At 48.9% G+C, this 27,660-nt stretch overlaps 1 protein-coding gene across 4 annotated transcripts in view; it reads left to right on the forward strand.

Annotated features, from left to right (window-relative positions):
- Positions 1-27,660, forward strand: part of LOC112235941 (brain-specific angiogenesis inhibitor 1-associated protein 2) — a 116,085-nt gene that overhangs the window by 24,010 nt on the left and 64,415 nt on the right. For 3 of the 4 annotated variants that reach the window (XM_024404491.2, XM_024404490.2, XM_024404492.2), the window contains exons 2-3: positions 3,273-3,348; positions 9,609-9,695. In XM_024404491.2, the coding sequence (XP_024260259.1) occupies positions 3,273-3,348; positions 9,609-9,695 (163 nt within the window). The remainder of the gene's footprint in view (positions 1-3,272; positions 3,349-9,608; positions 9,696-27,660) is intronic. The other variant, XM_024404493.2, reaches the window with a different exon arrangement.

A 27,660-nucleotide genomic window follows, 5' to 3' on the forward strand; every position in this document is an offset into this window, starting at 1 on the left:
AAGTGACATGCCTCGCAAACAACTATTAATACATTTTAAAGTCCCTAAACTCAGCGCAGACTAGTGTCCTGCTGATGTCCCATCAAGGGTTGATGGCTGCTTTAGTATTCTTAAGAACTCCAGCACAGAGAAGAGAAAGGACCCTTGAATAATTCAACAATGTGTGTCATTTTTATTTGACCTTTATTTAACTAGGCAAATTAGTAACACATATTTTTATTTACAATGACGACCTAGGAACAGTGGGTTAACTGCCTTGTTCAGGGGCAGAACGACAGATTTTTACCTTGTCAGCTCGGGGATTCGATCTAGCAACCTTTCGGTTACTGACCCAACCACTAGGCTGCCTGCCGCCCCATAAATAAATAATAAATGAATTGCAACATGTTCGGCTAAAGCGATTTGAATGCACGAATGCATTTGACTGTTTTTAATATTGTCCATCAACCAAAGACCGCATCTACCGTGGTAGAAATGTTATTGAATTCGATAAAAACAATGCATATGTTTATTAGGCTACTGTGTAGTGTCTTCAAATTACAACCCTCCTTGAGCTCCTTCTCAGCAAGAGTCTATTGTCCTGCTAATTGCTCATGTGCGAATTTCTTCTTTTGTATTCCAATGTATTGGAATTACTGTGTTAATTACAGTAATTTACCATTCTCGGTGTGGAAACGTTGCTTGCAGAGTTTTGTAAAAAGTGTAGCATCTACAGTGGTACAAAATATATTATTTTTTATTTTATTTTATTAGGCTACTGTGCAGTTTGACAAAAACCAACAGGACAATGAGATGTTTACTGTAGCCTACATAGTAAAGCGTAACATCCTTAAATAAGGGAGAGCCATGTCTAGATTTTCTCAATGACATCACGTACTCATTAACTCTGGACATAAACTTTTGAGACTGAGTATTAATAATGTACACTTGGAGGTTCACTGGTGAAGTGCAACTAAGATGTAGTTGAAATAAACAAGCGTATTTATTAACGAAAGCATAAAGATGTTGTGGCACCATCCCTACGGTGAAGCATGGTGGTGGCAGCTTCATGATGTGGGGATGTTTTTCAGCGGCAGGGACTGGGAGACTAGTCAGGGTTGAGGGAAAGATGAACGGAGCAAATGATGAAAACCTGCAACGGTTCACCTTCCAACAGGACAATGACCCTAAGTACACAGCCAAGACCATGCAGGAGTGGCTTCAGGACAAGTCTCTGAATGTCCTTGAGTGGCCCTGCCAGAGCCCAATCGAACATCTCTGGAGATACCTGAAAATGGCTGTGCATCGACACTCCCAATCCGACCGAACAGAGCTTGAGAGGATCTGCAGAAAAGAATGGTAGAAACTCCCGAACTACAGGTGTGCCAAGCTTGTAGCATCATACCCAAGAAGACTCGAGGCTGTAATCGCTGCCAAAGGTGCTTCATCTAAGTACTGAGTAAAAAATACCTATGAAAACTTACTGTACTTATGTAAATGTGATATTCCTTTTTTTAAATGTGTAATACATTTGCAAAACGAACAGTTTTTGCTTTGTCATTATGGGTTATTGTTTGGCGGGGGGGGAATTGAATACAGTTTAGAATAAGGCTGTAATGCAACAAAATGTGGAAAAAGTCAAGGGGTCTTAATACTTTCCATATACACTATATATACAAAAGTATGTGGACAATACTTCAAATTTCTTTCCTGCTTGAGCTGCCCTGGTCAACTCTGCCCCGGTAAACTCTTAAGTGCTGTTTGTTGTGAAGCGGAAACGTCTAGGAGCAATATTGGCTCAGCCGCGAAGTGGTAGGCCACACAAGTGGACAGAAATGGTCCGCCGAGTGCCGAAGCGTGTAGTGTGTAAATATCGTCTGTCCTCGGTTGCAACACTCACTACCGAGTTCCAATCTGCATCTGGAAGCAACGGCAGCACGAGAACTGTTAGTCAGCAGCTTCATGAAATGGGTTTCCATGGCAGAACACAAGCCTACGATCACCATGTGAAATGCCCAAGCATCCGCTTGAGTGGTGTAAAGCCGCAATTGCATTCTGGTGCAGTGGAAATGCGTTCTCTGGAGTGATGAATCACACTTCACCATCTGTCAGTCTGACAGTCAAATCTGAGTTTGACGGATGCCAGGAGAACGCTACCTGCCCGATTGCATAGTGCCAACTGTATTGTTGGTTGGAGGAGGAATAATGGTCTGGGGCTGTTTTTCATGGTTTGGGCCCCTTAGTTCCAGTGAAAGGAAATCTTAACACTACAGGATACAATGACATTCTAGATGATTCTGTGCTTCCAACTTTGTGGCAACAGTTTGGGGAAGGCCCTTTCCTGTTTCAGCATGACAATGCCCCTGTGCACAAAGTGAGGTCCATACAGAATTTTTTGGGGAAAATCGGTGTGGAAGAACTTGACTGGCCTGCACAGAGCCCTGACCTCAACCCAATCTAACACTTTTGGGATGAATTGGACCGGCGACTGCGAGCCAGGCCTAATCGCCCAACACCAGTACCCAACGTCGCTAATGCTCTTGTGGATGAATGGAAGCAAGTCCCCCCTCTCAAGCAATGTTCCAACATGTGGATGAGATGTTCAACGAGCAGGTGTCACATACATACATTTGGAAATGTAGTGTATAATCTTATTTTCTCATGATTGTCTCATCATACTTCAGTTCTAGTAATGATGATATTGTAATGTAGTATTATTTTTCAGTGAGCGTATATGCAGAAGATTATGCTGGATCCCACCCAACCAAGCCACCTGAATCCCCTTCCACAGTTAGATGCATTATATTCATTATCAACCCCCTGCTGTGGCCAGCTAGCACCACGCTAGCACCACGCTCAAGCCAACTAAGCTAGCTGAATCTCCTCTCCTCTTCTTTCCTGTTTTCGTGTCATCCAATTTTATTCCCCGTCCTTGTTCCCTCATGTCTCTGCATAACCGAAAAAGTAATTAGCACAAACAACACGATCTGAGAGAGACCGAGAGTGAGTGAGAGAGAGAGAGACTGCCTCTTGAGCTGGGCTGCCCGGGCATCAACACCCACATCCCCCTCGCTCCTTCTCTCCTTTGCCTGGGTGTGACTGATTCCCATCTACACTCTTGTACCTGATTGGCTAAGCCAAACGAGTTGTGTGCGTGAGCTGGTAGGAGTAGCGTACTTGCAGTGTGAGCGTGTGTGTGTGTGAATGCACACCCCGATTACGGAGTAGAGCTCTGCTTCTGCTATGCTTATAGCTGCTCAGTCCGACTAAACTGTTTTTATTTCTCTTTTCAGTCCATTATGGAGCAATTCAACCCGTGCTTGCGGAACTTCGTGGCCATGGGGAAGAGTTACGAGAAGGCCCTATCCAGTGAGTACATCCTCTTCTCCTCCTTTATCTCATCCCCCTCTCACCCCTCTCCCCTCCTGTCCAGAGGACCAGGCACAGGCCTGACACTGTCTTGCTGTTGCTTTTTAGACTCATGATTTAGCTGAACTAGAGATGAGCTCAGATGCTGGTGAAGTAGCCTGTAGTCCATTTCCTCTTGTAGCCCTTCTGATCTCTTGTAGGACTTCGCTATGAAAGCTTCTGCTGGGAAAAACCACATGATGTTTCACATGATCACAATGCAAAGTGTTCCCAAAAACACGTCTTTTTTCTCCCCCACATGTGAAATCGTGTGCTTTTTCTGTAAGAGATGCTTTCAGTTACATGGACTGATTTTGATATTTTGTTGCGAGGCTCAGGCCGCCTTCCTCATGTCACCTTAGTCTGTTCCATGTCCACATCGTGCCCTCCACTTCACCTGCATCCCTCCATGCCGTCTACTTCTTTATGTTTTTATTTGGTTGTTCACAAGTCGGATTTTGTGTGTGTGTGTTTGTGTGTGTGAGATACGGTTGAAGGGTGCAGGAGGACAACAATTTTGAGAGGGGGGAGGTCAGGTGGAGCTAAGAGAATAAAAATGGCCCCATAAAAGAACAAGCGAACTGGTATTGAGGAGGGAGATGGAGAGAAAAAGACATTGGAGATACAGACTCTTGTTTCTTCTACCAATGGTAAAGGAGCAGCTGCATAAACCTCTTCTTTTCATCAGTGTCACATGGTCTTACATGAGGTTCCGACGGAACCAGAACCCCCATCTGCAGGTTCAGACGGAACCCGGAATGCTTCTATTACAATATTCCGTGCATTCTGCTTAGATCGGACATTTCAATTGTTTTTTTTTTTCCTTTCCACCGTTTTGCTTTATGAACCATGTTCTCTGAGACTGACTCCCTGTCATATGTGGTATGCATACCACCCTGCATACCACTGCTGTCTTGCTTCTGAAGCTAAGCAGCGTTGGTCCAGGTGAGTCCCTGGATGGGAGACCAGATGCTGCTGGAAGTGGTGTTGGAGGGCCAGTAGAAGGCACTCTTTTCTCTGGTCTAAACAATATCCCGATGCCCCAGAGCAGTGACCGGGGACACTGCCCTGTGCAGGGTGCTGTCTTTCGGATGAGCCGTTAAACTGGTGTCCTGACTCTCTGAGGTCATTAAAGATCCGATGGTACTTATCGTAAGAGTAGGGGTGTTAACCCCGGTGTCCTGGCTAAATTCCCAATCTGGCCCTGAAACCATCACGGTCACCTAATAATCCCCAGCTTCCAATTGGCTCATTCATTCCCCTCCTCTCCCCTGTAACTATTCCCCAGGTCGTTGCTGCAAATGCGAACGTGTTCTCAGTCAACTTACCTGGTAAAATTACGGATAAATAAATAAATGTGTTGACCTAATAAATATCTATCTTATCCATCTATATACACAGTATGGAGCTTGTCCAGCACTGTGGAGGTATAGGAGAACGTGTATACTACTGTATCCGGCGGTCCATCGGGGTGTTTGGGCCAGAAACCGAAAGGTTGCTAGTTAGAATCCGAGCCTATTATTATTTATTTTTTTAAATGGTCGAGCTGCCATTGAGCAAGGCACTTAACCCTAATTGCTCCCAGGTCACCGTCAATAATGGCAGATCCCTGGTCGTGACCCCACTCTCCGACGGTGTCTCATGGGGAGTGGGATATGCAAAACATTTCCATTTCACACCACACGGTATAGGACAGATGTAAAAAAATTGAAGACTGTAAAAAAAACACAAAAAAAACGGCAATCAGAGCCAAGTGATTACACATTTTGGAAATGGGCCCAAGTATTGCCATGCCTAATATTGAGTTGGACCTCCTTTTGCCCTCAGAACAGCCTCAGTTTGTCGGGGCATGAACTACAGGGTGTCTAAAGCATTCCACCGGGATTTCGGTCCATGTTGACTCCAATGCTTCGCACAGTTGTGTCAAGTTGCCTGGATGTCCTTTGGGGGGTGGACCATTTTTTTTTTTGGTACACACGGGGAAACTGTTGAGCTTGAAAAACCTAGCAGCTTTGTAGTTCTTGACACAAACCGGTGTGCTTGGCATCTACTACCATAACATGTTCAAAGGCTCTTAAATCTATTGTCTTGTCCATTCAACCGCTGAATAACAGACATACACAATCCATGTCTCAAGGCTAAAAAATGTATTTTTTTAACCTGTCTCTTCCCCTTCATCTACACTGATTGAAGTGGATTTAACATCAATAAGGGATCATAGCTTTCACCTGGATTCACCTGGTCAGTCTGTCATGGAAAGAGCAGGTGTTCCTATTGTTTCGTATAGGCAGTGTATGCGATCGTATACAAATGTAAGCAAGGTTTGAAATAATTATTGTTTTTGGTCAAATATTGTATCCGTTTAGGCTTCTTGCAGTCAATTATGTTCCGGGTCCCTGACCATCAGTTCGAGAGAGGAAAAATCACCCCGAGGCTGAACCTAGTTGATGCTCCATGCTGTACAGGGTTCACACTTGTACATGTGTGAAACAGGACAAATGTGAGCACCCCCTATTTGATCTTTTTATGAACATCCATTTTTAATAAGGATTTCTTGTTGAACCACAGTTTTCAGTTGAATAGAATGGTGGGGAATTGGACATGCTGCACTATGAATCTATGGTAGACTGTAGACTGGAAAAGCGAGTCCTACAGATAGTGTCTCCTCAGCCATGCCTCTAATGTAGTGTTGTCTCCAGCTGTAGGTTACTGGTCTCTAATGTAGTGTTGTCTCCAGCTGTAGGTTACTGGTCTCTAATGTAGTGTTGTCTCCAGCTGTAGGTTACTGGTCTCTAATGTAGTGTTGTCTCCAGCTGTAGGTTACTGGTCTCTAATGTAGTGTTGTCTCAGCTGTAGGTTACTGGTCTCTAATGTAGTGTTGTCTCCAGCTGTAGGTTACTGGTCTCTAATGTAGTGTTGTCTCCAGCTGTAGGTTACTGGTCTCAGTGTTGTCTCCAGCTGTAGGTTACTGGTCTCTAATGTAGTGTTGTCTCCAGCTGTAGGTTACTGGTCTCTAATGTAGTGTTGTCTCCAGCTGTAGGTTACTGGTCTCTAATGTAGTGTTGTCTCCAGCTGTAGGTTACTGGTCTCTAATGTAGGAGCAGGCAAAGAGGGTGAGAGAGAGAAAGGACTGGAGAGGGAGAGATGGACATGCAGGAAATATGAAGCTCTAAGGACCAATAAAGGAGGACTTAGTGTTGTCTGATAAGAATAAAAATAGCTACACAGCTCCAGGATGGAAAATTTAAACTTCTTTATTGCAGATCAGGAGCAGAACTGAGGTTCTGGCTTAGGCTACCGTTGCAAAGGCAAAGGGCACAGCCAGCATTCAAATCACCACAGGGTGCCTCATGGGCCTCCATACACTAACAGAAATTGTAAATATGCCAGTTCTGCCTCTGCTCTTAGGAGAAGAAAGGGAACCCATAAATCGCAACAAGGATCAAGGAGTGGTGCTTGGCTGGACTTGAGGTCCCTGGAGCTTGGTTGACTAACATCATGATTCGGTCTAGGGGGAGAGCTGCCTGCTTCTACAGTACCAGTCAAAAGTTTGGACACTAATCATTTCAAGGGTTTTTCTTTGTTTTTAATATTTTCTACATTTGTAGAATCATAGTGAAGACATCAAAACTATGAAATAACACATATGGAATCATGTAGTAACCCCCCAAAAAGGGTTAAGCAAATCAAAATGTATTTTATATTTGAGATTCTTCAAAGTAGCCACCCTTTGCCTTGATGACAGCTTTGTACGCTCTTGGCATTCTCTCAACCAGTTTCATGAGGAATGCTTTTCCTTGGGGATGCTGTTTGTTTGATTTTGGAGGAGAGTGTGTAGTGGATGCAGGGCTTGAATAGGATGCAATGCTTAGACTGGTATTTAGCCAGCTGTTCTGTTTAGTTTTGGGACTAGAGAAGGTGGGGCAGTTTCACACAGCACACAACCGTACTGGCATCATGTTGACTGTAGGGAAATTTCACACAACCCACAAGGGTATCATGTTGAAGGTGGGGCGGAGAGACATTTCCAACAGGGACCAGTTGTGTTGTAGAGATGGAGGGGATTCGGAAGGGTGAGGGCTGAATGGATTTTGTAGAGGGGAAGGATGGAGAGGAAGAGAAATGCGGTGAATTTGGAAGAGGAGTTGAAGCTGGATGGAGTACTAAACGCATCAAGCTGCGCAGCCGATCTGGTTTACACGGGTTTTACTCCTCGAGTGTTTAATTTACTTTGGAATAGGTGGGAAGAATGGATGTCTTGTCACCACCTCCATTCTGTAGTCCTATCTGCTTCATATCGGAGGTGTAATCCTCTTTACTGAACACACACACACAATCCCCCCGACAGCAGAGCTCTAACGTCTTGTCCCAGTTAATACAGCTTTACCTGGCCTGCCACACTTCACCGCCCCTCGCTCTATCCCCCTTGGCTGGGATTTCTGTGGACATCGTTAAATAGCCCATCCATCCACGCAAGTGTTTACCGCACACTACAATCCACCTGTACCCTCTCGCCCACACTCTCCTATCGCACCTAGACTAAACCAAAGCTGGGCTCAGGAAGATCCGAGTGAGGGTCTCTCTTCCTGGAAGTAATCAGTCAGATTGAACCCCAGCTACAGGGCGGTAGGCTTTAGGTCCTTGGTTCTGGAGGCAAGGGCTGTTTTCAGTTCAGTGACCTCAAGACAAAGATTCTGATAAAGGTAGAGAAAGGAAATAATTGATAAAGGAGAAACGATCCTCAGAGGAGAGGTGGATAGATGGGACAGAGGCGGGTTCCTCAGAGGAGAGGTGGATAGATGGGACAGAGACTGGTTCCTCAGAGGAGAGGTGGATAGATGAAGGGACAGAGATTGGTTCAAGCCCTTCTGTTGTGTTAGACAATCAAGTTTGTCTCTTAACTTTGAAGTGGGAAGGAATATTGCTAATGATAAAGCAAAGGCTGTTGGGTAGTATTCCCATATGACTGTAGCACTCTATATCACAGGAGGCTGCTGAGGGGAGGATGTCTCATAATGACTGGAATGGCATCAATGGAATGGTATCAAACACATGGAAAACATGTTTGATACCGTTCCGTTGATTCCATTCCAGCCATTACTATGAGCACGTCCTCCCCAATTAAGGTGCATGGGACGCCAGTGCTCAGTAAAGACCGTTAACCTTTTTAGAACATATTTAAATTGTTTACCATGCAGTGAATCCATATTCAGGATGTAATTTGGATTATTTAACAGCCCGGTTTAAAATGGCTTACCTAATATTTTTATGTTACGAACTAAGAAACTGCAGTAACCGTCCATGTTTAGTATGACTGCTTGGTCACATGGTTTAGTAAAGCTGTGACACTCCTTATCAATATGGATCAGCTCAAGGTCATACTCGGTCAGCTTCTCTCTTTCCTCTCGTAGTGACCACCACTCCCTAAACGACTTACCCCTGACCTGGTCTTATTCACCATGACTTCCCATTCACTGCTTCTAGCTGCCTGTGGCAGGACTGTGTGGGTGAGCCATGCTTGCTGTGTGTGTAAATTCCCTGGACGGAGACCTGAGTCGCAGAGGTCGTAGGCAGAACGGTCTATCTTGCCTTCCCTGGTCTTCCCTTGCTTTACTTTCTCTGGCCTCGGTTTCATGTAGTTCTTTTCATTCAGCATCTGCTCTGTCCACCAGTAGTTACTGCACTTTCCTCTCGAGCCACCATTGTTGTTATTTGTAGCATTAGCTCTTTTCATTGTAGCATTAGCTCTTTTCATTGTAGCATTAGCTCTTTTCATTGTAGCATTAGCTCTTTTCATTGTAGCATTAGCTCTTTTCATTGTAGCATTAGCTCTTTTCATTGTAGCATTAGCTCTTTTCATTGTAGCATTAGCTCTTTTCATTGTAGCATTAGCACTATTCATTGTAGCATTAGCACTTTTCATTGTAGCATTAGCGCTTTTCATTGTCGCCAGTGGTAGCTTGTATCCTTTTCCATTGTAACTTGAAGTAGCCTTTTACGTAGTAGCCTGTTGTAGCCTTGCTATAGAACTTTCCTTTGTACTTTGTACTAGCCTAGCTCTTTCCATTGTAGCAATTACTCTTTACATTGCAGCCTTTAGCCCCTTCCCTAATTGACTGGGGCTATAGCTATAGGGGAGGGATGCTGGGGTGAAGATTACGTTAATGTCCAATATTTCCACTCCGCCCCTGATCTGACGCCCAATGCTTCCATGTTTCCAGGTGTCACATTTGCTGCAAAGGGCTACTTCGAGGCACTGGTGAGGATGGGAGAGATGGCCAGCGAAAGTCAAGGCTCTAAGGATCTTGGTGAGTCCTAGTTGTGGCAATAGGGGGTTGCAGCACCCCTAGTGGGGTAGAGGGGGGTTGCATGGAGACATGCCAGACAGGGCTGGATGGTTGTGGGTGTGAATGGGAATTGAGGGTTTGAAAAGGACAAGCAGCCGATGCACCGCCTGAAACTGGATCTACACACAAACACACGCGTGTACAGCAAACATGTTGAAACGCACTCAAGCAAATCCTGTTGTAGTCGTTTTATAGTCAGTTATTTTAATACTACTTGCAATTGGGAAGGAGAGCTTAGTGTTCTTGCATTCACCACTGAGGCAATCACGTCCCCTTACAGTTCATCTCTGATATTTGATATGGAAATGTTGTTTTTGTTGGGTTCTAGCTTGATATATATTTATTCCTGTTACCAGCTCGTTCATACGCTTCCTCTCTCATCCTTATGGAAACATTCTGTCTCTGAGACGGGCCCCTTTTGTACTTTGCCTCCGGTCACATACACATTTGAACGTTGATCATCTGCTCTAACCCACAATTACGTTAATCACTACTACTAGGCCACTTGCATAGTTATAAATGTACTAAAACGTGCTCCAGTCAATTAGTCAGTTTCCAACAGTTTACCTCTTGTTTTGCCTCAATTCTCTGAATTATGCTGTGTAGCGTTTTTATTTTGTATTGTAGCCCAGAGTAAGTAAATATTCTATTGAATTTCAAAACCTTATCATGCTGCGGATTTTCTTTTCATAACATTCAATGGGGATTATTGGTAATGTTTCTTAATTGGACTGTAAAGACACTGTTTTGGGGCTGTTGACTTCTCTCTTGTCCTTTTACTGTCAGTTAGAACAGTTTTCACACTGGAACAGCTACAACCTGTGAATAGACCAGTTTGGGTTGTATTGGTCTGTTAGGCTGACGCACACTTAGAGGTGGAGAAAGACGAAGGATGGTGCTGTGGCTGGGGGATAGGGTGTGGACTGTGGTGATGGTGGGAGGGCAAGGGTCAGATTGGAGGCAAGATAGGGAGGGGAAACTGGTAGGATGGTGATGGCAGCAAGTGGTCTCTTCCAATGACATCTGTAAGAAATGACTACATTAAGACTCCAGCATGCTCCACTGCAGTTATTTCTTCAACAGCTTTATGTTTTTAATAATATCTATTGGTTTTTATGGTTGCATCATATACATCGGTAAGAAAAAGTATGTGAACCCTTTGGAATTACCTGGATTTCTGCATAAATTTGTCATAAAATGTGATCTTATCTTCATTGAAGTCACAACAATAGAGAAACGCATCCTGCTTAAACTAATAAAACACAAACAATTCTATGTTTTCATGTCTATTGAACTCACCGTGTAAACATTCACAGTGCAGGGTTGGAAAAGTATGTGAACCCTTGGATTTAATAACTGGTTGACCGTCATTTGGCAGCAATAACCTCGACCAAATGTTTTCTGTAGTTGCGGATCAGACCTGCACAACGGTCAGGAGGCATTTTGGGCCATTCCTCTTTAGAAAACTGTTTCAGTTCAGCAATACTCTTGATATGTCTGGCGTGAGCTGCTATCTCGAGGTCATGCCACAGCATCTCAATCTCTAACCAACATTTCCAATCTCGTCTCATTGATTGGACTCCAGGTTAGCTGACTCCTGACTCCAATTAGCTTTTGGAGAAGTTATTAGTCTAGGGGGTCACATAATTTAAACATTCACAGTGTAGGTTGTAAAAAGTATCTATTCAATATAGACAAGAAAAATACAATAATTTGTTATTTTTTGGTGTGTTTGATGACCAATTTCTGCAGAAATCCAGGTAATTCCAAAGGGTTCACATACTTCCCTTGCCACTGTATGTGTACAGCTAGCCTATATAGATTCAGCTTCATGTTTTCAGTCAGACCGAGTCACATGTTCGAAGAATGGGACTGTCTCGCCTCCTGAATCTGAGCACTGTGTAGTTAAGACTCACTCACTCAGTCTGAGGGGAATTTGGATAGCAGACAGCTGTGGCTTGGAGGGAAGAGGTCAGAGGTCAGAGGTGAGATGGGAAAATAGAAAAGAAAAGCTCTCAGCATTCATTATTCAGACTTTGTCTTTTTTTTTTTTTTTTTGGCCTTTCACATTTTGTCTGATGGTTTCAACTCTTCATTCCTCCACTTAGCCTCTCTCTCTCTGTGAATACTGATTGAACTGCGTTTGATTGCCTACTCCAATCTGAACCTTTTTACCTTTTTTTATAGTCTGTATTCAGCCTCAATGACAGTATCTGTGCCGTGATCGGATTCCAACACAGCACTCAGTATTAGTAGCGAAGCCATTCGTTCAGAGGACGATTTCTTATTGCAGAAAATAGTATGCTAGAGCAGAAGAACCCATTAATGAGGCTGCTGGTTTAATTAATGCTACATCCCAGTGACCTCATCTTAAACTGTCCTTAAACACGTGTTCATCCATCTCCATATTGGTTCTGTCCTCTCTATTGTCCCTTATCTAGTGTGTGTGTGTGTGTGTGTGTGTGTGCTCTGCGTTATGAGGTCCTTTGGTTGTTTTTGCATCCCTAGCTATGACTCAGCACAATTAACCCTCCTCCCTCTAATCCCTCTGCAGTCAGTGACAGGCAGGGCTGAAGAGCGGTGACTGATGCTGTCTCTGGACATCAGTGTGCCTAAAGGGGTGTGTGTCTTCTGACAGTACTTGCAAGTATGATGTTCAAAACATCACAAGATGATGTTTTTACGTGTTTGTTCCTTGTAGTTTAATGGCAACTCAGTCAGGCTAGCCTGCAGTGATAGTGTGATTGCATGATCAGCCATTCCATCTTCACACGGTAATGAAAGAGGTGTACATTCCAGTTAACTACAGTCTGTTTTGTATTCGACAGCTGACTGTTTGTAAGACGAGAGAGGGACGCAGAAAGGCATTACTATAGCCTGAGGGATAAACATGAATAGTCTACAACATGACAGCCATTATTCACACAATGTTCCTAACGTCAGCCCATTACATTGTGGTCAGCCCCAGTGGAGTGTGGTCAGCCCCAGTGGAGTGTGGTCAGCCCCAGTGGGGTGTGGTCAGCCCCAGTGGGGTGTGGTCAGCCCCAGTGGGGAGTGGTCAGCCCCAGTGGGGAGTGGTCAGCCCCAGTGGGGTGTGGTCAGCCCCAGTGGGGTGTGGTCAGCCCCAGTGGGGAGTGGTCAGCCCCAGTGGGGAGTGGTCAGCCCCAGTGGGGAGTGGTCAGCCCCAGTGGGAGTGGTCAGCCCCAGTGGGGAGTGGTCAGCCCCAGTGGGGAGTGGTCAGCCCCAGTGGGGAGTGGTCAGCCCCAGTGGGGAGTGGTCAGCCCCAGTGGGGAGTGGTCAGCCCCAGTGGGGGTAGTGGAGTGGAGAGTGGTCAGCCCCAGTGGAGTGGAGTGGAGTCTGGTCAGCCCCAGTGGAGTGGAGTCTGGTCAGCCCCAGTGGAGAGGAGTGGGTGGAGTGGGGTCAGCCCCAGTGGGTGGAGTGGAGTGGAGTCTGGTCAGGCCCAGTGGAGTGGAGTGGAGTCTGGTCAGCCCCAGTGGAGTGGAGTCTGGTCAGCCCCAGTGGAGGGGTGGAGTGGAGTGGAGTGTGGTCAGGCCCAGTGGAGTGGAGTGGAGTGGAGTGGAGTCTGGTCAGGCCCAGTGGAGTGGAGTCTGGTCAGCCCCAGTGGAGTGGAGTGGAGTGTGGTCAGCCCCAGTGGAGTGGAGGTGGAGTGTGGTCAGCCCAGTGGAGTGGGTGGAGTGTGGTCAGGCCCAGTGGAGTGGAGTGGGTGGAGTCTGGTCAGGCCCAGTGGAGTGGAGTCTGGTCAGGCCCAGTGGAGTGGAGTGTGGTCAGCCCCAGTGGAGTGGGTGGAGTGTGGTCAGCCCCAGTGGAGTGGAGTGGAGTGTGGTCAGCCCCAGGAGTGGGTGGAGTGTGGTCAGCCCCAGTGGGTGGAGTGGCCCCAGTGGAGTGGAGTGTGGTCAGCCCCAGTGGAGTGGGTCAGCCCAGTGGCCCCAGTGGAGTGGAGTGGAGTCAGCCCCAGTGGAGTGGAGTGGTCAGCCCCAGTGGAGTGGAGTGGAGTGGAGTCAGCCCCAGTGGAGTGGCCCCAGTGGAGTGGAGTCAGCCCCAGTGGAGTGGAGTGGGTCAGCCCCAGTGGAGTGGAGTGGAGTGGTCAGCCCAGTGGAGTGGAGTCAGCCCCAGTGGAGTGGGTGGAGTGGAGTGGAGTCTGGTCAGGCCCAGTGGAGTGGAGTCTGGTCAGGCCCAGTGGAGTGGAGTGGAGTCTGGTCAGCCCCAGTGGGTGGAGTCAGCCCCAGTGGAGTGGAGTGGAGTCAGCCCCAGTGGAGTGGAGTGGAGTGGAGTGGGTCAGCCCCAGTGGAGTGGAGTGGAGTGGAGTGGAGTGGGTCAGCCCCAGTGGAGTGGAGTGGGTCAGCCCCAGTGGAGTGGAGTGGAGTCTGGTCAGCCCCAGTGGAGTGGAGTGGAGTGGAGTGGAGTGTGGTCAGGCCCAGTGGAGGGTGGAGTGTGGTCAGGCCCAGTGGAGTGGAGTGGAGTCTGGTCAGCCCAGTGGAGTGGGTGGGAGTCTGGTCAGGCCCAGTGGAGTGGAGTGGAGTCTGGTCAGCCCCAGTGGAGTGGAGTGGAGTCTGGTCAGCCCCAGTGGAGTCTGGTCAGTGGCCCCAGTGGAGTGGAGTGGAGCCCCAGTGGAGTGGAGTCTGGTCAGCCCCAGTGGAGTGGAGTGGAGTGGGTCAGCCCCAGTGGAGTGGGTGGAGTGGAGTCAGCCCCAGTGGAGTGGAGGGTGGAGTGGAGTGGAGTCTGGTCAGCCCCACTGGAGTGGAGTGGAGTCTGGTCAGCCCCAGTGGAGTGGAGTGGAGTGGAGTCTGGTCAGCCCCAGTGGAGTGGAGTGGTGGAGTCTGGTCAGGCCCAGTGGAGTGGAGTGGAGTCTGGTCAGGCCCAGTGGAGTGGAGTTGGTCAGCCCCAGTGGAGGAGTGGAGTCTGGTCAGCCCCAGTGGAGTGGAGTGGAGTGGAGTGGAGTGGGTGGAGTCTGGTCAGCCCAGTGGAGTGGAGTGGAGTGGAGTGGGAGTCTGGTCAGCCCCAGTGGAGTGGAGTGGAGTCTGGTCAGTGGAGTGGGTGGAGTGTGGTCAGCCCCAGTGGTGGAGTGGGAGTGGAGTGGGTCAGCCCCAGTGGAGTGGAGTGGAGTGGAGTCTGGTCAGCCCCAGTGGAGTGGAGTGGAGTCTGGTCAGCCCCAGTGGTGGAGTGGAGTCTGGTGGAGTGGAGTGTGGTCAGGCCCAGTGGAGTGGAGTGGAGTCTGGTCAGGCCCAGTGGAGTGGAGTGGAGTCTGGTCAGCCCCAGTGGGTGGAGGAGTCTGGTCAGCCCCAGTGGAGTGGAGTCTGGTCAGCCCCAGTGGAGTGGAGTCTGGTCAGCCCCCAGTGGAGTGGAGTGGAGTCTGGTCAGCCCCAGTGGAGTGGAGTGGAGTGTGGTCAGCCCCAGTGGAGTGGAGTGGTCAGCCCCAGTGTGGAGTCTGGTCAGCCCCAGTGGAGTGGAGTGGAGTGGAGTCTGGTCAGCCCCAGTGGAGTGGAGTGGTGGAGTGGAGTCTGGTCAGCCCCCAGTGGAGTGGAGTGGAGTGGAGTCTGGTCAGCCCCAGTGGAGTGGAGTGGAGTGGAGTGGAGTCTGGTCAGCCCCAGTGGAGTGGAGTGGAGTCTGGTCAGCCCAGTGGAGTGGAGTGGAGTGGAGTCTGGTCAGCCCCAGTGGAGTGGAGTCTGGTCAGCCCCAGTGGAGTGGGAGTGGAGTCTGGTCAGCCCCAGTGGAGTGGAGTGGAGTCTGGTCAGCCCCAGTGGAGTGGAGTGGAGGTGGAGTCTGGTCAGCCCCAGTGGAGTGGAGTGGAGTCTGGTCAGCCCCAGTGGAGTGGAGTGGAGCCCCAGTGGAGTGGAGTCTGGTCAGCCCCAGTGGAGTGGAGTGGAGTGGTCAGCCCCAGTGGAGTGGAGTCTGGTCAGCCCCAGTGGAGTGGAGTCTGGTCAGCCCCAGTGGAGTGGAGTCTGGTCAGCCCCAGTGGAGTGGAGTGGAGTCTGGTCAGCCCCAGTGGAGTGGAGTGGTCAGCCCCAGTGGAGGTGTGGAGTCTGGTCAGCCCCAGTGGAGTGGAGTGGAGTCTGGTCAGCCCCAGTGGAGTGGAGTCTGGTCAGCCCCAGTGGGGTGGAGTCTGGTCAGCCCCAGTGGAGTGGAGTCTGGTCAGCCCCAGTGGAGTGGAGTCTGGTCAGCCCCAGTGGAGTGGAGTGGAGTGGAGTGGTGGAGTCTGGTCAGCCCCAGTGGTCTGGTGGAGTGGAGTGGAGTCTGGTCAGCCCCAGTGGAGTGGAGTGGAGTCTGGTCAGCCCCAGTGGAGTGGAGTGGAGTGGTCAGCCCCAGTGGAGTGGAGTCTGGAGTGGAGTCTGGTCAGCCCCAGTGGAGTGGAGTGGAGTCTGGTCAGCCCCAGTGGAGTGGAGTGGAGTGGAGTCTGGTCAGCCCCAGTGGAGTGGAGTGGAGTCTGGTCAGCCCCAGTGGAGTGGAGTGGAGTCTGGTCAGCCCCAGTGGAGTGGAGGAGTGTGGTCAGCCCCAGTGGAGTGGAGTGGAGTGGAGTGGTCAGCCCCAGTGGAGTGGGTGGAGTCTGGTCAGCCCCAGTGGAGTGGAGTGGAGTGTGGTCAGCCCCAGTGGAGTGGAGTGGAGTGTGGTCAGCCCCAGTGGAGTGGAGTGGAGTGGTCAGCCCCAGTGGAGTGGAGTGGAGTGTGGTCAGCCCCAGTGGAGTGGAGTGGAGTGTGGTCAGCCCCAGTGGAGTGGAGTGGAGTGTGGTCAGCCCCAGTGGAGTGGAGTGGAGTGTGGTCAGCCCCAGTGGAGTGGAGTGGAGTGGAGTCTGGTCAGCCCCAGTGGAGTGGAGTGGAGTCTGGTCAGCCCCAGTGGAGTGGAGTGGAGTCTGGTCAGCCCCAGTGGAGTGGAGTCTGGTCAGCCCCAGTGGAGTGGAGTCTGGTCAGCCCCAGTGGAGTGGAGTGAGTCTGGTCAGCCCCAGTGGAGTGGAGTCTGGTCAGCCCCAGTGGAGGAGTGGAGTGGAGTGGAGTCTGGTCAGCCCCAGTGGAGTGGAGTGGGTGGAGTCTGGTCAGCCCCAGTGGAGTGGAGTGGTCAGGAGTGGAGTGGTCAGCCCCAGTGGAGTCTGGTCAGCCCCAGTGGAGTGGAGTCTGGTCAGCCCCAGTGGAGTGGAGTGGAGTCTGGTCAGCCCCAGTGGAGTGGAGGAGTGGAGTCTGGTCAGTGGAGTGGAGTCTGGTCAGCCCCAGTGGAGTGGAGTGGAGTCTGGTCAGCCCCAGTGGAGTGGAGTCTGGTCAGCCCCAGTGGAGTGGAGTCTGGTCAGCCCCAGTGGAGTGGAGTGGAGTCTGGTCAGCCCCAGTGGAGTGGAGTGGAGTCTGGTCAGCCCCAGTGGGTGTCTGGTGGAGTGGTCTGGTCAGCCCCAGTGGAGTGGAGTGGAGTGTGGTCAGCCCCAGTGGAGTGGAGTGGAGTGTGGTCAGCCCCAGTGGGTGGGTGGAGTGTGGTCAGCCCCAGTGGAGTGGAGTGGAGTGTGGTCAGCCCCAGTGGAGTGGAGTGGAGTCTGGTCAGCCCCAGTGTGGAGTGGGTGGGCCCCAGTGGAGTGGAGTGTGGTCAGCCCCAGTGGAGTGGAGTGGTCAGCCCCAGTGGAGTGGAGTGGAGTGGTCAGCCCCAGTGGAGTGGGTGGAGTGGAGTCTGGTCAGCCCCAGTGGAGTGGAGTGGAGTCTGGTCAGCCCCAGTGGAGGAGTGGAGTGGGTGGTCAGCCCCAGTGGAGTGGGAGTCTGGTCAGCCCCAGTGGAGTGTGGAGTCTGGTCAGCCCCAGTGGAGTGGAGTCTGGTCAGCCCCAGTGGAGTGGAGTGGAGTCTGGTCAGCCCCAGTGGAGTGGAGTGGAGTGGAGTCTGGTCAGCCCCAGTGGAGTGGAGTGGAGTGGGCCCCAGTGGAGTGGAGTCTGGTCAGCCCCAGTGGAGTGGAGTCTGGTCAGCCCCAGTGGAGTGGGTGGAGTCTGGTCAGCCCCAGTGGAGTGGAGTCTGGTCAGCCCCAGTGGAGTGGAGTCTGGTCAGCCCCAGTGGAGTGGGCCCCAGTGGAGTGGAGTCTGGTCAGCCCCAGTGGAGTGGAGTGGAGTGGAGTCTGGTCAGCCCCAGTGGAGTGGAGTGGAGTGGAGTGTGGTCAGCCCCAGTGGAGTGGAGTCTGGTCAGCCCCAGTGGAGTGGAGTCTGGTCAGCCCCAGTGGAGTGGAGTCTGGTCAGCCCCAGTGGAGTCTGGTCAGCCCCAGTGGAGTGGAGTCTGGTCAGCCCCAGTGGAGTGGAGTGGAGTGGAGTGGTCAGCCCCAGTGGAGTGGAGTCTGGTAGCCCCAGTGGAGTGGAGTGGAGTGGAGTCTGGTCAGCCCCAGTGGAGTGGAGTCTGGGAGTGGAGTGGAGTCTGGTCAGCCCAGTGGAGTGGAGTGGAGTCTGGTCAGCCCCAGTGGAGTGGAGTCTGGTCAGCCCCAGTGGAGTGGAGTGGAGTGGAGTCTGGTGCCCCAGTGGAGTGGAGTGTGGTCAGCCCCAGTGGAGTGGAGTGGAGTGGAGTCTGGTCAGCCCCAGTGGAGTGGAGTCTGGTCAGCCCCAGTGGAGTGGAGTGGAGTCTGGTCAGCCCCAGTGGAGTGGAGTCTGGTCAGCCCCAGTGGGTGGAGTGTGGTCAGCCCCAGTGGAGTGGAGTGGAGGAGTGTGGTCAGCCCCAGTGGAGTGGAGTGGAGTGGAGTGTGGTCAGCCCCAGTGGAGTGGAGTGGAGTGGAGTGTGGTCAGCCCCAGTGGAGTGGAGTGGAGTGTGGTCAGCCCCAGTGGAGTGGAGTGGAGTGTGGTCAGCCCCAGTGGAGTGGAGTGGAGTGTGGTCAGCCCCAGTGGAGTGGAGTGGAGTGTGGTCAGCCCCAGTGGAGTGGAGTGGAGTCTGGTCAGCCCCAGTGGAGTGGAGTGGAGTGGAGTCTGGTCAGCCCCAGTGGAGTGGAGTGGAGTGGAGTCTGGTCAGCCCCAGTGGAGTGGAGTGGTGTCTGGTCAGCCCCAGTGGAGTGGAGTGGAGTCTGGTCAGCCCCAGTGGAGTGGGTGGAGTGGAGTGGTGGAGTGGAGTGGAGTCAGCCCCAGTGGAGTGGAGTGGAGTCTGGTCAGCCCCAGTGAGTGGAGTGGAGGAGTGGAGTGGAGTCTGGTCAGCCCCAGTGGAGTGGAGTCTGGTCAGTCTGGTCAGCCCCAGTGGAGTGGAGTGGAGTCTGGTCAGCCCCAGTGGAGTGGAGTCTGGTCAGCCCCAGTGGAGTGGAGTGGAGTCTGGGAGTGGTGGAGTGGAGTCTGGTCAGCCCCAGTGGAGTGGAGTGGAGTCTGGTCAGCCCCAGTGGAGTGGAGTGGAGTGGAGGGGTCAGCCCCAGTGGAGTGGAGTGGAGTGGAGTGGAGTCGAGTCAGCCCCAGGGAGGAATGGATGGGAAGAGGAGTGTTGGGATGGAGGGATAGGAGGGACGTCAGCGCTCTGCTGCGGCATGAAGCAGAAAAGCTTTTCCAGCCTGCTCACTTTCATTATCCACAGGCCCCATGATTCTGTCGCTCTGTCTCCTTGTGTCAGTTGGCTTTTCATAGCCAAGCATTGAGGTCGAGAGACGAAACCGAAGATCACACAGGACACTAGATAAGACCGGAGAATTAGACCAGATATGACAGACTGACCCTGTCTTTGGGGGTTCCAGTCAAGATTCTAGCATTCGTATTTATCGCTAGCTGTGATAAAGTTTTAGTGTCTTATCCGGAGAGTAGAGCGTTGCAGTAGTCTAATCTTGAAGTGACAAAAACATGGATTTAGTCATTCTGCATCATTTTTTGATGAACATTTTCAGATTTTGGTAATGTTACAAGGATCGAAAAAGGCTGCTCTTGAAATATTTTATATCCGTCGAGATCAGGCTCCAGAGTTCAGTTTAATTTGAGACGGCTGTACATCAATCGAGATACATTGTCCGATCCAAGAACAGAGATCTTTGTTTCTTGGGACCTAGAACTAGCACCACTTTGTCAGAGTTTAAAAGTTAAACATTCGCCGCCTTCCACTTCCTTATGTCTGAAACACAGGCTTCCAGGGTAGGCTATTTTCGGGCTTCACCATGTTTTCATTGAAATGTACAGCTGTCAGTGGTCTGCATAGCAGTGAAAGTTGACATTGTTTTTCTGAATGACATCACCAAGAGGTAGCATATATAGTGAAAACAGTAGTGGTCCTAGAACAGAATCTTGAGGAACACCAAACCTTACCATTGAATTGTCAGAGGACAAACCATCCACGGAGACTTTCTGATATCTTTCTGACAGATAAGATCGAAACCAGGCAAGAACTTGTCCGCGTAGACCAATTAGGGTTTCTAGTCTTTCCAAAAGAATGGTGATTGATGGGGTCGAAAGTGGCACTAAGGTCTAGGATCACAAGGACAGGAGCAGAGCCTTGGTCTGACACCAATTACAGCTGTGGTCTATGATAGCTATGATGCTGAAGCGTGTAGGGCGTAACAATCTGTCCTCGGTTGCAACACTCATTACCGAGTTCCAAACTACCTCTAGAAGCAACGTCAGCACAAGAACTGGCTCGCCGGGAGCTCACAGAACTCTAAGTGCTGAAATGCGTAACAATCTTCCATGCAACACTCATTACCGAGTTCCAAACTACCTCTAGAAGCAACGTCAGCACAAGAACCTAATATCACGCAATATGCGCAATGCCAAGTGTCGGCTGGAGTGACGTAAAGCTCGCCGCCATTTGACTCTGGAGCAGTGGAAACGCGTTCTCTGGAGTGATGACTCACGCTTCACCTTCTGGCAGTCCGACGGATGTATCTGGGTTTGGCGGATGCCAGACGAATGCGTAGTGGCAGCTGTAAAGTTTTGGGGAGGAGGAATAACTGTCTGAGACTGGTTTTCATGGTTCGGGCTAGGTCCCTTAGTTCCAGTGAAGGGAAAGCTTAACACTACAGCAAACAATGACGTTCTAGACTATTCTGTGCTTCCAAAATTGTGGCAACAGTTTGGGGAAGGCCTTTTCCTGTTTCAGCATGACAATGCTCCTGTGCACAAAGTGAGGTCCATACAGAAATGGTTTGTTGAGATCAGTGTGGAAGAACTTGACTGGCCTGCACAGATCCCTGACCTCAACCCCATTGAAGACCTTTTGAGATTAATTTGAACTCTGACTGAGAGCCAGGCCTAATCGCCCCAACATCAGTGCCCAACCTCACTAATGCTCTTGTGGCTGAATGGAAGCCCCCGCAGAAATGTTCCAACATCTAGTGGAAAGCCTTCCCAGAAGAGTGGAGGCTGTTATAGCAGCAAGGGGGGGGGGGACACTCCACATTAATGCCCATGATTTTGGAATAAGATGTTTGACAAGCAGGTGTCAAGTAGTGTATATACATGATCATTACAATAAATTATTATTAAATGACGAGTGGTTGAAGAGTGTGAAAAGCTATTTATGCGGTTGCAATTAGTCAGCTACCTAAATGGACCAGTCCAGATGATTCCTCTATAACTTTTGTCTGTAAGACATTTACATAATTTAAGTCAAACCAGAAGTGATAATCCAACAAGTCAGTAGCTACATCAATTCAATCTACCCAGAGGAAAAACACTCCCTGTTCTCCAAATCACATTTTCTAAGCCATTTGGCTTTTCTCTCAAACTGAACTCCTAGGAGACATCCCCAAATGTCACCCTATACCCGATGGACCCTGGTCAGAAGTAGTGCAGTGTGTGTGTGTGTGTGTGTATGTATGTATGTATGTATGTATAGGGAATATGATTTGATTTGGATGCATGCTTCCCTGTTCTAGGTTATATAAAGGGAGGGTATTTTTTTTAAGGTGAGGGGCTCCGCTAGAGATCACGTGGGGATAAATAATGTAGATGTCTCTAACGTGCGGCAGTGTCAGAGGAATGGAACTGCACTGCACACACAGGACTGAATAATGATACAACTTTACCCCTGAGGTATATATGCAGTAGCTACAATACTGCAGTGATGCATCATTTTTTTTCTCCTCCCTTTTTGGGGCACGTGTCTGTGTCCTTCGTTATCATAAATCAGTGTGATTACCTACAAAAGACAGAGCCCAAGTGCACACTAATAAGGAACACTTCCTCATAGAACACGACATGTTGAACATAAGGTACTTGTAGCCTTTTTGGCTTGTGAATACAGAGACCACTTCTTCCTGCCATGTTATAGGCTGTGGGCAGTTGTTATAAGATTTGTCATTTTTGTTTTCCTGTACTGAAGAGAAACTAACACGAGTGTCATGTATGTGAGGTTTTAAACATGCGTGACCTGTCATACACAGTACATGTGTGTTGTTGTGTTGCAGCTGTGTTCCAGTCGGCTATTTATGATGCTGTGTGCTTCCAGAGACGAGAACCACAGGGTCTCAGCTTAATAATGGTACAGTCAAGCTGTTCTCCTCCCACACCAGAAATCAGACTGGTGGCCTACACACACACATACACACACTAGTACACTCACTCATCTACGTACACACACACACTATAATGAACACACACACACTTGGGTTTCACTTAGCCTCTCACATTTAACTGTTTCAACCCTGTTGTTATTCCTAAAGCATTATTCCATTATTAATAGCCCCTATTCCATTAATGACCCCTATTCCACTACTAGCCCCACTGCTACCCCCTATTCCGCCGCTAGCCCCTATTCCAATGCTAGCCCCACTACTAACACCTGTTCCACTACTAGCCCCTGTTCCACTACTAGCCCCTGTTCCACTACTAGCCCCTGTTCCGCCCCTAGCCCCTAATACACAATCACTGACTCATAAAATATCCATTCACACAAGCGAGGACACCTTTCTATTCTGTGTGCCATGGTCTGTCTCTCACACAGCATCGTACTAAGAACACTAATTAAATAGGCAGTCACTTTAGTCAGAGTTGATTCACAAGTTATTCTAAGCACAAGTGGAGGCTTTTAAAAATTCAACAACTTTTCATCCGTCTCTTTGAGAAGGAAAGGATGGATGCTCAGTGATTTGTTACACTGCAGCAGAGGTCAGAGTCAGACTACCCCCACCAGCTCTCTCCATCCCTCCCTCTCTCAATCTGGACACCCACGCAATGATGTAGGAGCCTACGCAGGCAGGCAGGAAGCCCTAGGAAAACTCACTGCCACCTCACACCGAAAGTAACAAATAGATGAAATGCATTCCGGGAGCGATTCAGAAAAAGCAAGAGGAGAGAGGGGAGACCAAATATGCTAGACCAACGCACAGACTGCCCAAAAATGGCTTGTTGGTGATGTCACACTGCTGAAGTTGGCATAGTCTGGCTTCCATTGTCATAGAGGAAGGATTCTCTGGCATTACTGGTTGTCCTGTTATGGGCAGGGAGGATATCAGGAAGGATTCTCTGGCATTACCAACTATCCTCTCTAACCATAACAGGACATTGTTCATCATACTTGTCATTCTGATAGACAATTAAATTCTACATTTCTGCTCTATTTAATGAATTCCTCTCCTGCTGTCAGCGGTTGCAGTGTTCTCTCTATCCACCCGTAGAGGATGCATGCACATTTGGAGCGATGGCCACCCTAATTTAAAACGCTTTAAAGTTAAACGGCCGAATCTGAGGTTCAGGAAATAATTATCCTTTCGCTAATGAATTGAGATGACGTGATTTGAACCATGCTGTGTGTGTGTGTGTGTGTGTGTGTGTGTGTGTGTGCCTGCGGTGGTGTGTGCCAGTAGAGGCTGTTGGCTTGAAAAATTGAGGAGGATGGGAGACCTCCGATATCGGCGTGGAACACACGGGGACAACGGCGTGTTTCAAAAAATTGTCAGACTAATTATTTGACGCTTTAATAAAGATAATACAATATTGTGGGGAATGGAAATTAGAGGGCTACTTACACTGTGTTGGAAAGGGATCACAGCAGTGATTGAATGAGTGTATGAGGGATAAGTTGAGGTGTTCAGAGGCTTGAAAAGTACAGGACAGGATTTGACTGGGAAGACTAACTATAAAGCAACACACTAACACAGTTAGATAAGAGCTAAGAATGAGTTAGTCCAAGCAAGGAGTACAATCATTGTGTAATAATGTGACTGTTTGTGATTGACTCTACATACAGTAATGAGAGAACATTGATGGGGTACTTCGTGTTTGGAGGGGAAACATTCAATGTGCCAGTGGATGAGTGGGCACCTGAGACATGGCTTCAGTTCATGTCAGGAGAAAGTTGACAATAGTAGTGTTTCTTTTTTAAATTTAACTCGGCAAGTCGGTTAAGAACAAATTCTTATTTACACTGACGGCCTACCGGGGAACAGTGGGTTAACTTGTTTGTGTCGCACTGCTTTGCTTTATCTTGGCCAGGTCGCAGTTGTAAATGAGAACTTGTTCTCAACTGGCCTAACTGGTTAATTTTACACAATTATTTCGTGACATATGACGATACCAGAGCGAATGTAATTCTGATCAGGAAAGGACGATACCTGAGAGAATGTCATTCTGATCAGGAAAGGACGATACCTGAGAGAATGTCATTCTGATCAGGAAAGGACGATACCGGAGAGAATGTCATTCTGATCAGGAAAGGACGATACCGGAGAGAATGTCATTCTGATCAGGAAAGGACGATACCTGAGATAATGTCATTCTGATCAGGAAAGGACGATACCGGAGAGAATGTCATTCTGATCAGGAAAGGACGATACCGGAGAGAATGTCATTCTGATCAGGAAAGGACGATACCGGAGAGAATGTCATTCTGATCAGGAAAGGACGATACCTGAGAGAATGTCATTCTGATCAGGAAAGGACGATACCGGAGAGAATGTCATTCTGATCAGGAAAGGACGATACCGGAGAGAATGTCATTCTGATCAGGAAAGGACGATACCGGAGAGAATGTCATTCTGATCAGGTCGAAGGGGAAACATAGGGAGGGAGTTTATTCTTCAGTGGATGTTGCATATTACAATGCATTCAGAAGTGGATTAAATTCTAACATTTTTCCATCAGTCTACACTCAATACCCCATAATGACAAAGCAAAAACAGGTTTTTAGACATTTTTGCAAATGTCATAAAAAACAACATTAACCTTACATACTGTAGGTATATTCAGACCCTTTACTCAGTACTTTGTTGATGCACCTTTTGGCAGTGATTGATTACAGCCTCAAGTCTTGGGTATGATGCTACAAGCTTAGCACACCTATATTTGGGGTGTTTCTCCCATTTTTCTTTGTAGATCTTCTCACGCGCTGTCAAGTTTGATAAGGAGCGTCGCTACACAGCTATTTTCAGGTCTCTCCAGAGATGTTCGACCGGGTTTAACTCCGGGATCTGGCTGGGCCACTCAAGGACATTCAGAGACTTGTCCTGAAGCCACTCCTGCGTTGTCTTGGCTGTGTGCTTAGGGTCGGTGTCCTGTTGGAAGGTGAACCTTCGCCCCAGTCTGAGGTCCTGAGCGCTCTAAAGCAGGTTTTCATCAAGGATCTCTCTCTGTACTTTGCTCCGTTCATCTTTCCCATGATCCTGACGAATCTCCCAGTCCCTGCCGCTGAAAAACAAACACCAAATGGGCTGTATTGTGCCTTTTACTGAGGAGTGGCTTCCGTCTGGCCACTCTACCATAAAGGCCTGATTGGTGGAGTTAGGTAGTGATGGTTGTCCTTCTGGAAGGTTCTCCCATCTCCACAGAGGAACTCTTGATCTCTGTCCGAGTGACCATTTGGGTTCTTGGTCACCTCCCTGACAATTCCTTCGACCTCATGACTTGGTTTTATCTCACAGGTGTGTGGCTTTCCAAATCATGTCCAATCAATTGAATTTACCACAGGTGGACACCAATGCAGTTGGAGAAAATAATCAAGGTTGATCAGTGGAAACAGGATGCACCTGAGCCCAATTTCGAGTCTCATAGCAAAGGGTCTGGATGCTTTCTAAAAACCTGTTTTCGCTTTGTCGTTTATGAGGTATTGTGTGTAGATTGGTGAGGAAAACCTAATTTAATCTATTTTAGAATAAAATGTAAATGGGTCCGAATACTGGTGTGTGTGTAATATATATATATATATATACAGTACCAGTCAAAAGTTTGGACACCTACTCATTCCAGGGTTTTTCTTTATTTGTATTATTTTCTACATTGTTGATGAATAGTGAAGACATCACAACTATGAAATAACACATATGGGATCATGTAGTAACCCAATTTATTTTATTTATTTTCAAATTCAAAATGTTTTATATTTTAGGTTCTTCAAAGTTGCAACCCTTTGCCTTGACAGCTTTGTATACTCTTGGCATTCTCTCAACCAGCTTCATGAGGTAGTCACCGGGAATGCATTTAAATTAACAAGTGTGAGCACTGTGATGAAACTGGCTCCCTTAAAAGGAAGACCCAGAAAAGGAAGACCCAGAGTTACCTCTGCTGCAGAGGATAAGTTCACTAGGAGTTACCAGCCTCAGAAATTGCAGCCCAAATAAAGGCTTCAGTGTTCAAATTACAGACACATCTCAACATCAACTCTTCAGAGGCGACAGCATGAGTCAGGCCTCATGGTCAAATTATTTTATTGAAATGTTTATTTATCCAGGCAAGTCAGATAGTAACATAGTTATTTACAATGACTGCCTACCCCGGCCAAACCCTGACGACGCTGGGCCAATTGTTCAACGCCCAATGGGACTCCCAATCACGTCCGGATGTGATACAGCCTGGAATCGAACCAGGGTCTGTAGTGAAGCCTCTTGCACTGAGATACAGTGCCTTAGACCACTGTACCACTCGGGAGCCCAAACTACTAAAGGACACCAATAAGAAGACTTGCTTGGGCCAAGAAACAGTGAGTGGTGTGCGTGTGCCCTCTAAAACCTGGCCTTGTTATGAGGACAATGAAGGCTAATAAAATGACTCTTGTCTGCTCCTCCATGGAAATGCCAGCCTGGCAACACACACACACACAGGGTACATCCCAAATGACACGTGTGTCCCTATGTAGTGCACTACCTTTTGACCAGGCCTCGTAAAGTTTTGGTCATAAGTAGTGCCCTACATAGGGTACCATATGGGAAGCAGACATGGTCTACTGGAGGCTTTTATTAGAGAGCTGTGAGGAGCATGAACAATCTGATGGCCTGTCGCATGTGTGCTGCATCAAATACAGTAAGCCCACTTGTTCACTGCTGGGCCAGCACACACACACAGCTCTACATTTTGGGGACCTCTCTGGCTTTATCTGGCAATATTTCCTGACATTTTCCTGCCTTCATCTGGAGACGCTCAGTGTGTGCACTCTATCTCTGAGAAGTAAGGGAGAAACAGTTGACCCCTAGGTGACCCGGTTTCTGAGTTTCATCTGGAGATGCTCAGTGTGTATGAGGAAACTGCGAGAGTCTAGCGAGAGTCTCTTCCCCTTCCAAACATCATCACAAACACCTGGTCTCTTGCTCTCAGTAGATAACTAATTATTCTGCCTGAGACGACATCATGTTCTTGTATTTCTGATAGCATAATGGATTTCAGCTCTATGCCCTTGGCTCGGTTGCTTTGAGGCTGCCTAACAAATGACCTTTAAGTTGCACTACTTCTGACTAAGGTCCATAGGGAATCGGGTTCCATTTGGGACGAATCGAGGTGGGGGGGAGAGAGAGGTGAGGAGGAGAAGAGCGAGAGAGAGAGAGAGGGGTGGGAGAGCGAGAGAGAGAGAGAGAGGTGGGGGGGGAGAGAGAGAGAGGTGGGGGGGGAGAGAGAGAAAGAGGTGGGGGGGAGAGAGAGAAAGAGGTGGGGGGGAGAGAGCGAGAAAGAGGTGGGGGGGAGAGAGAGAGAGGTGGGGGGGAGAGAGAGCCTCAGACCTGGGCTCTGATCACAGCTCTCCGAGGGTACTTGGCTGTCTTTAGTTTTTTAATCAAAGACACAGCACTAACACACACCTGTTTCTCTGGT

Source organism: Oncorhynchus tshawytscha, linkage group LG25 (genome assembly GCF_018296145.1).
Source record: "Oncorhynchus tshawytscha isolate Ot180627B linkage group LG25, Otsh_v2.0, whole genome shotgun sequence".
NCBI classification, from domain to species: domain Eukaryota; kingdom Metazoa; phylum Chordata; class Actinopteri; order Salmoniformes; family Salmonidae; genus Oncorhynchus; species Oncorhynchus tshawytscha.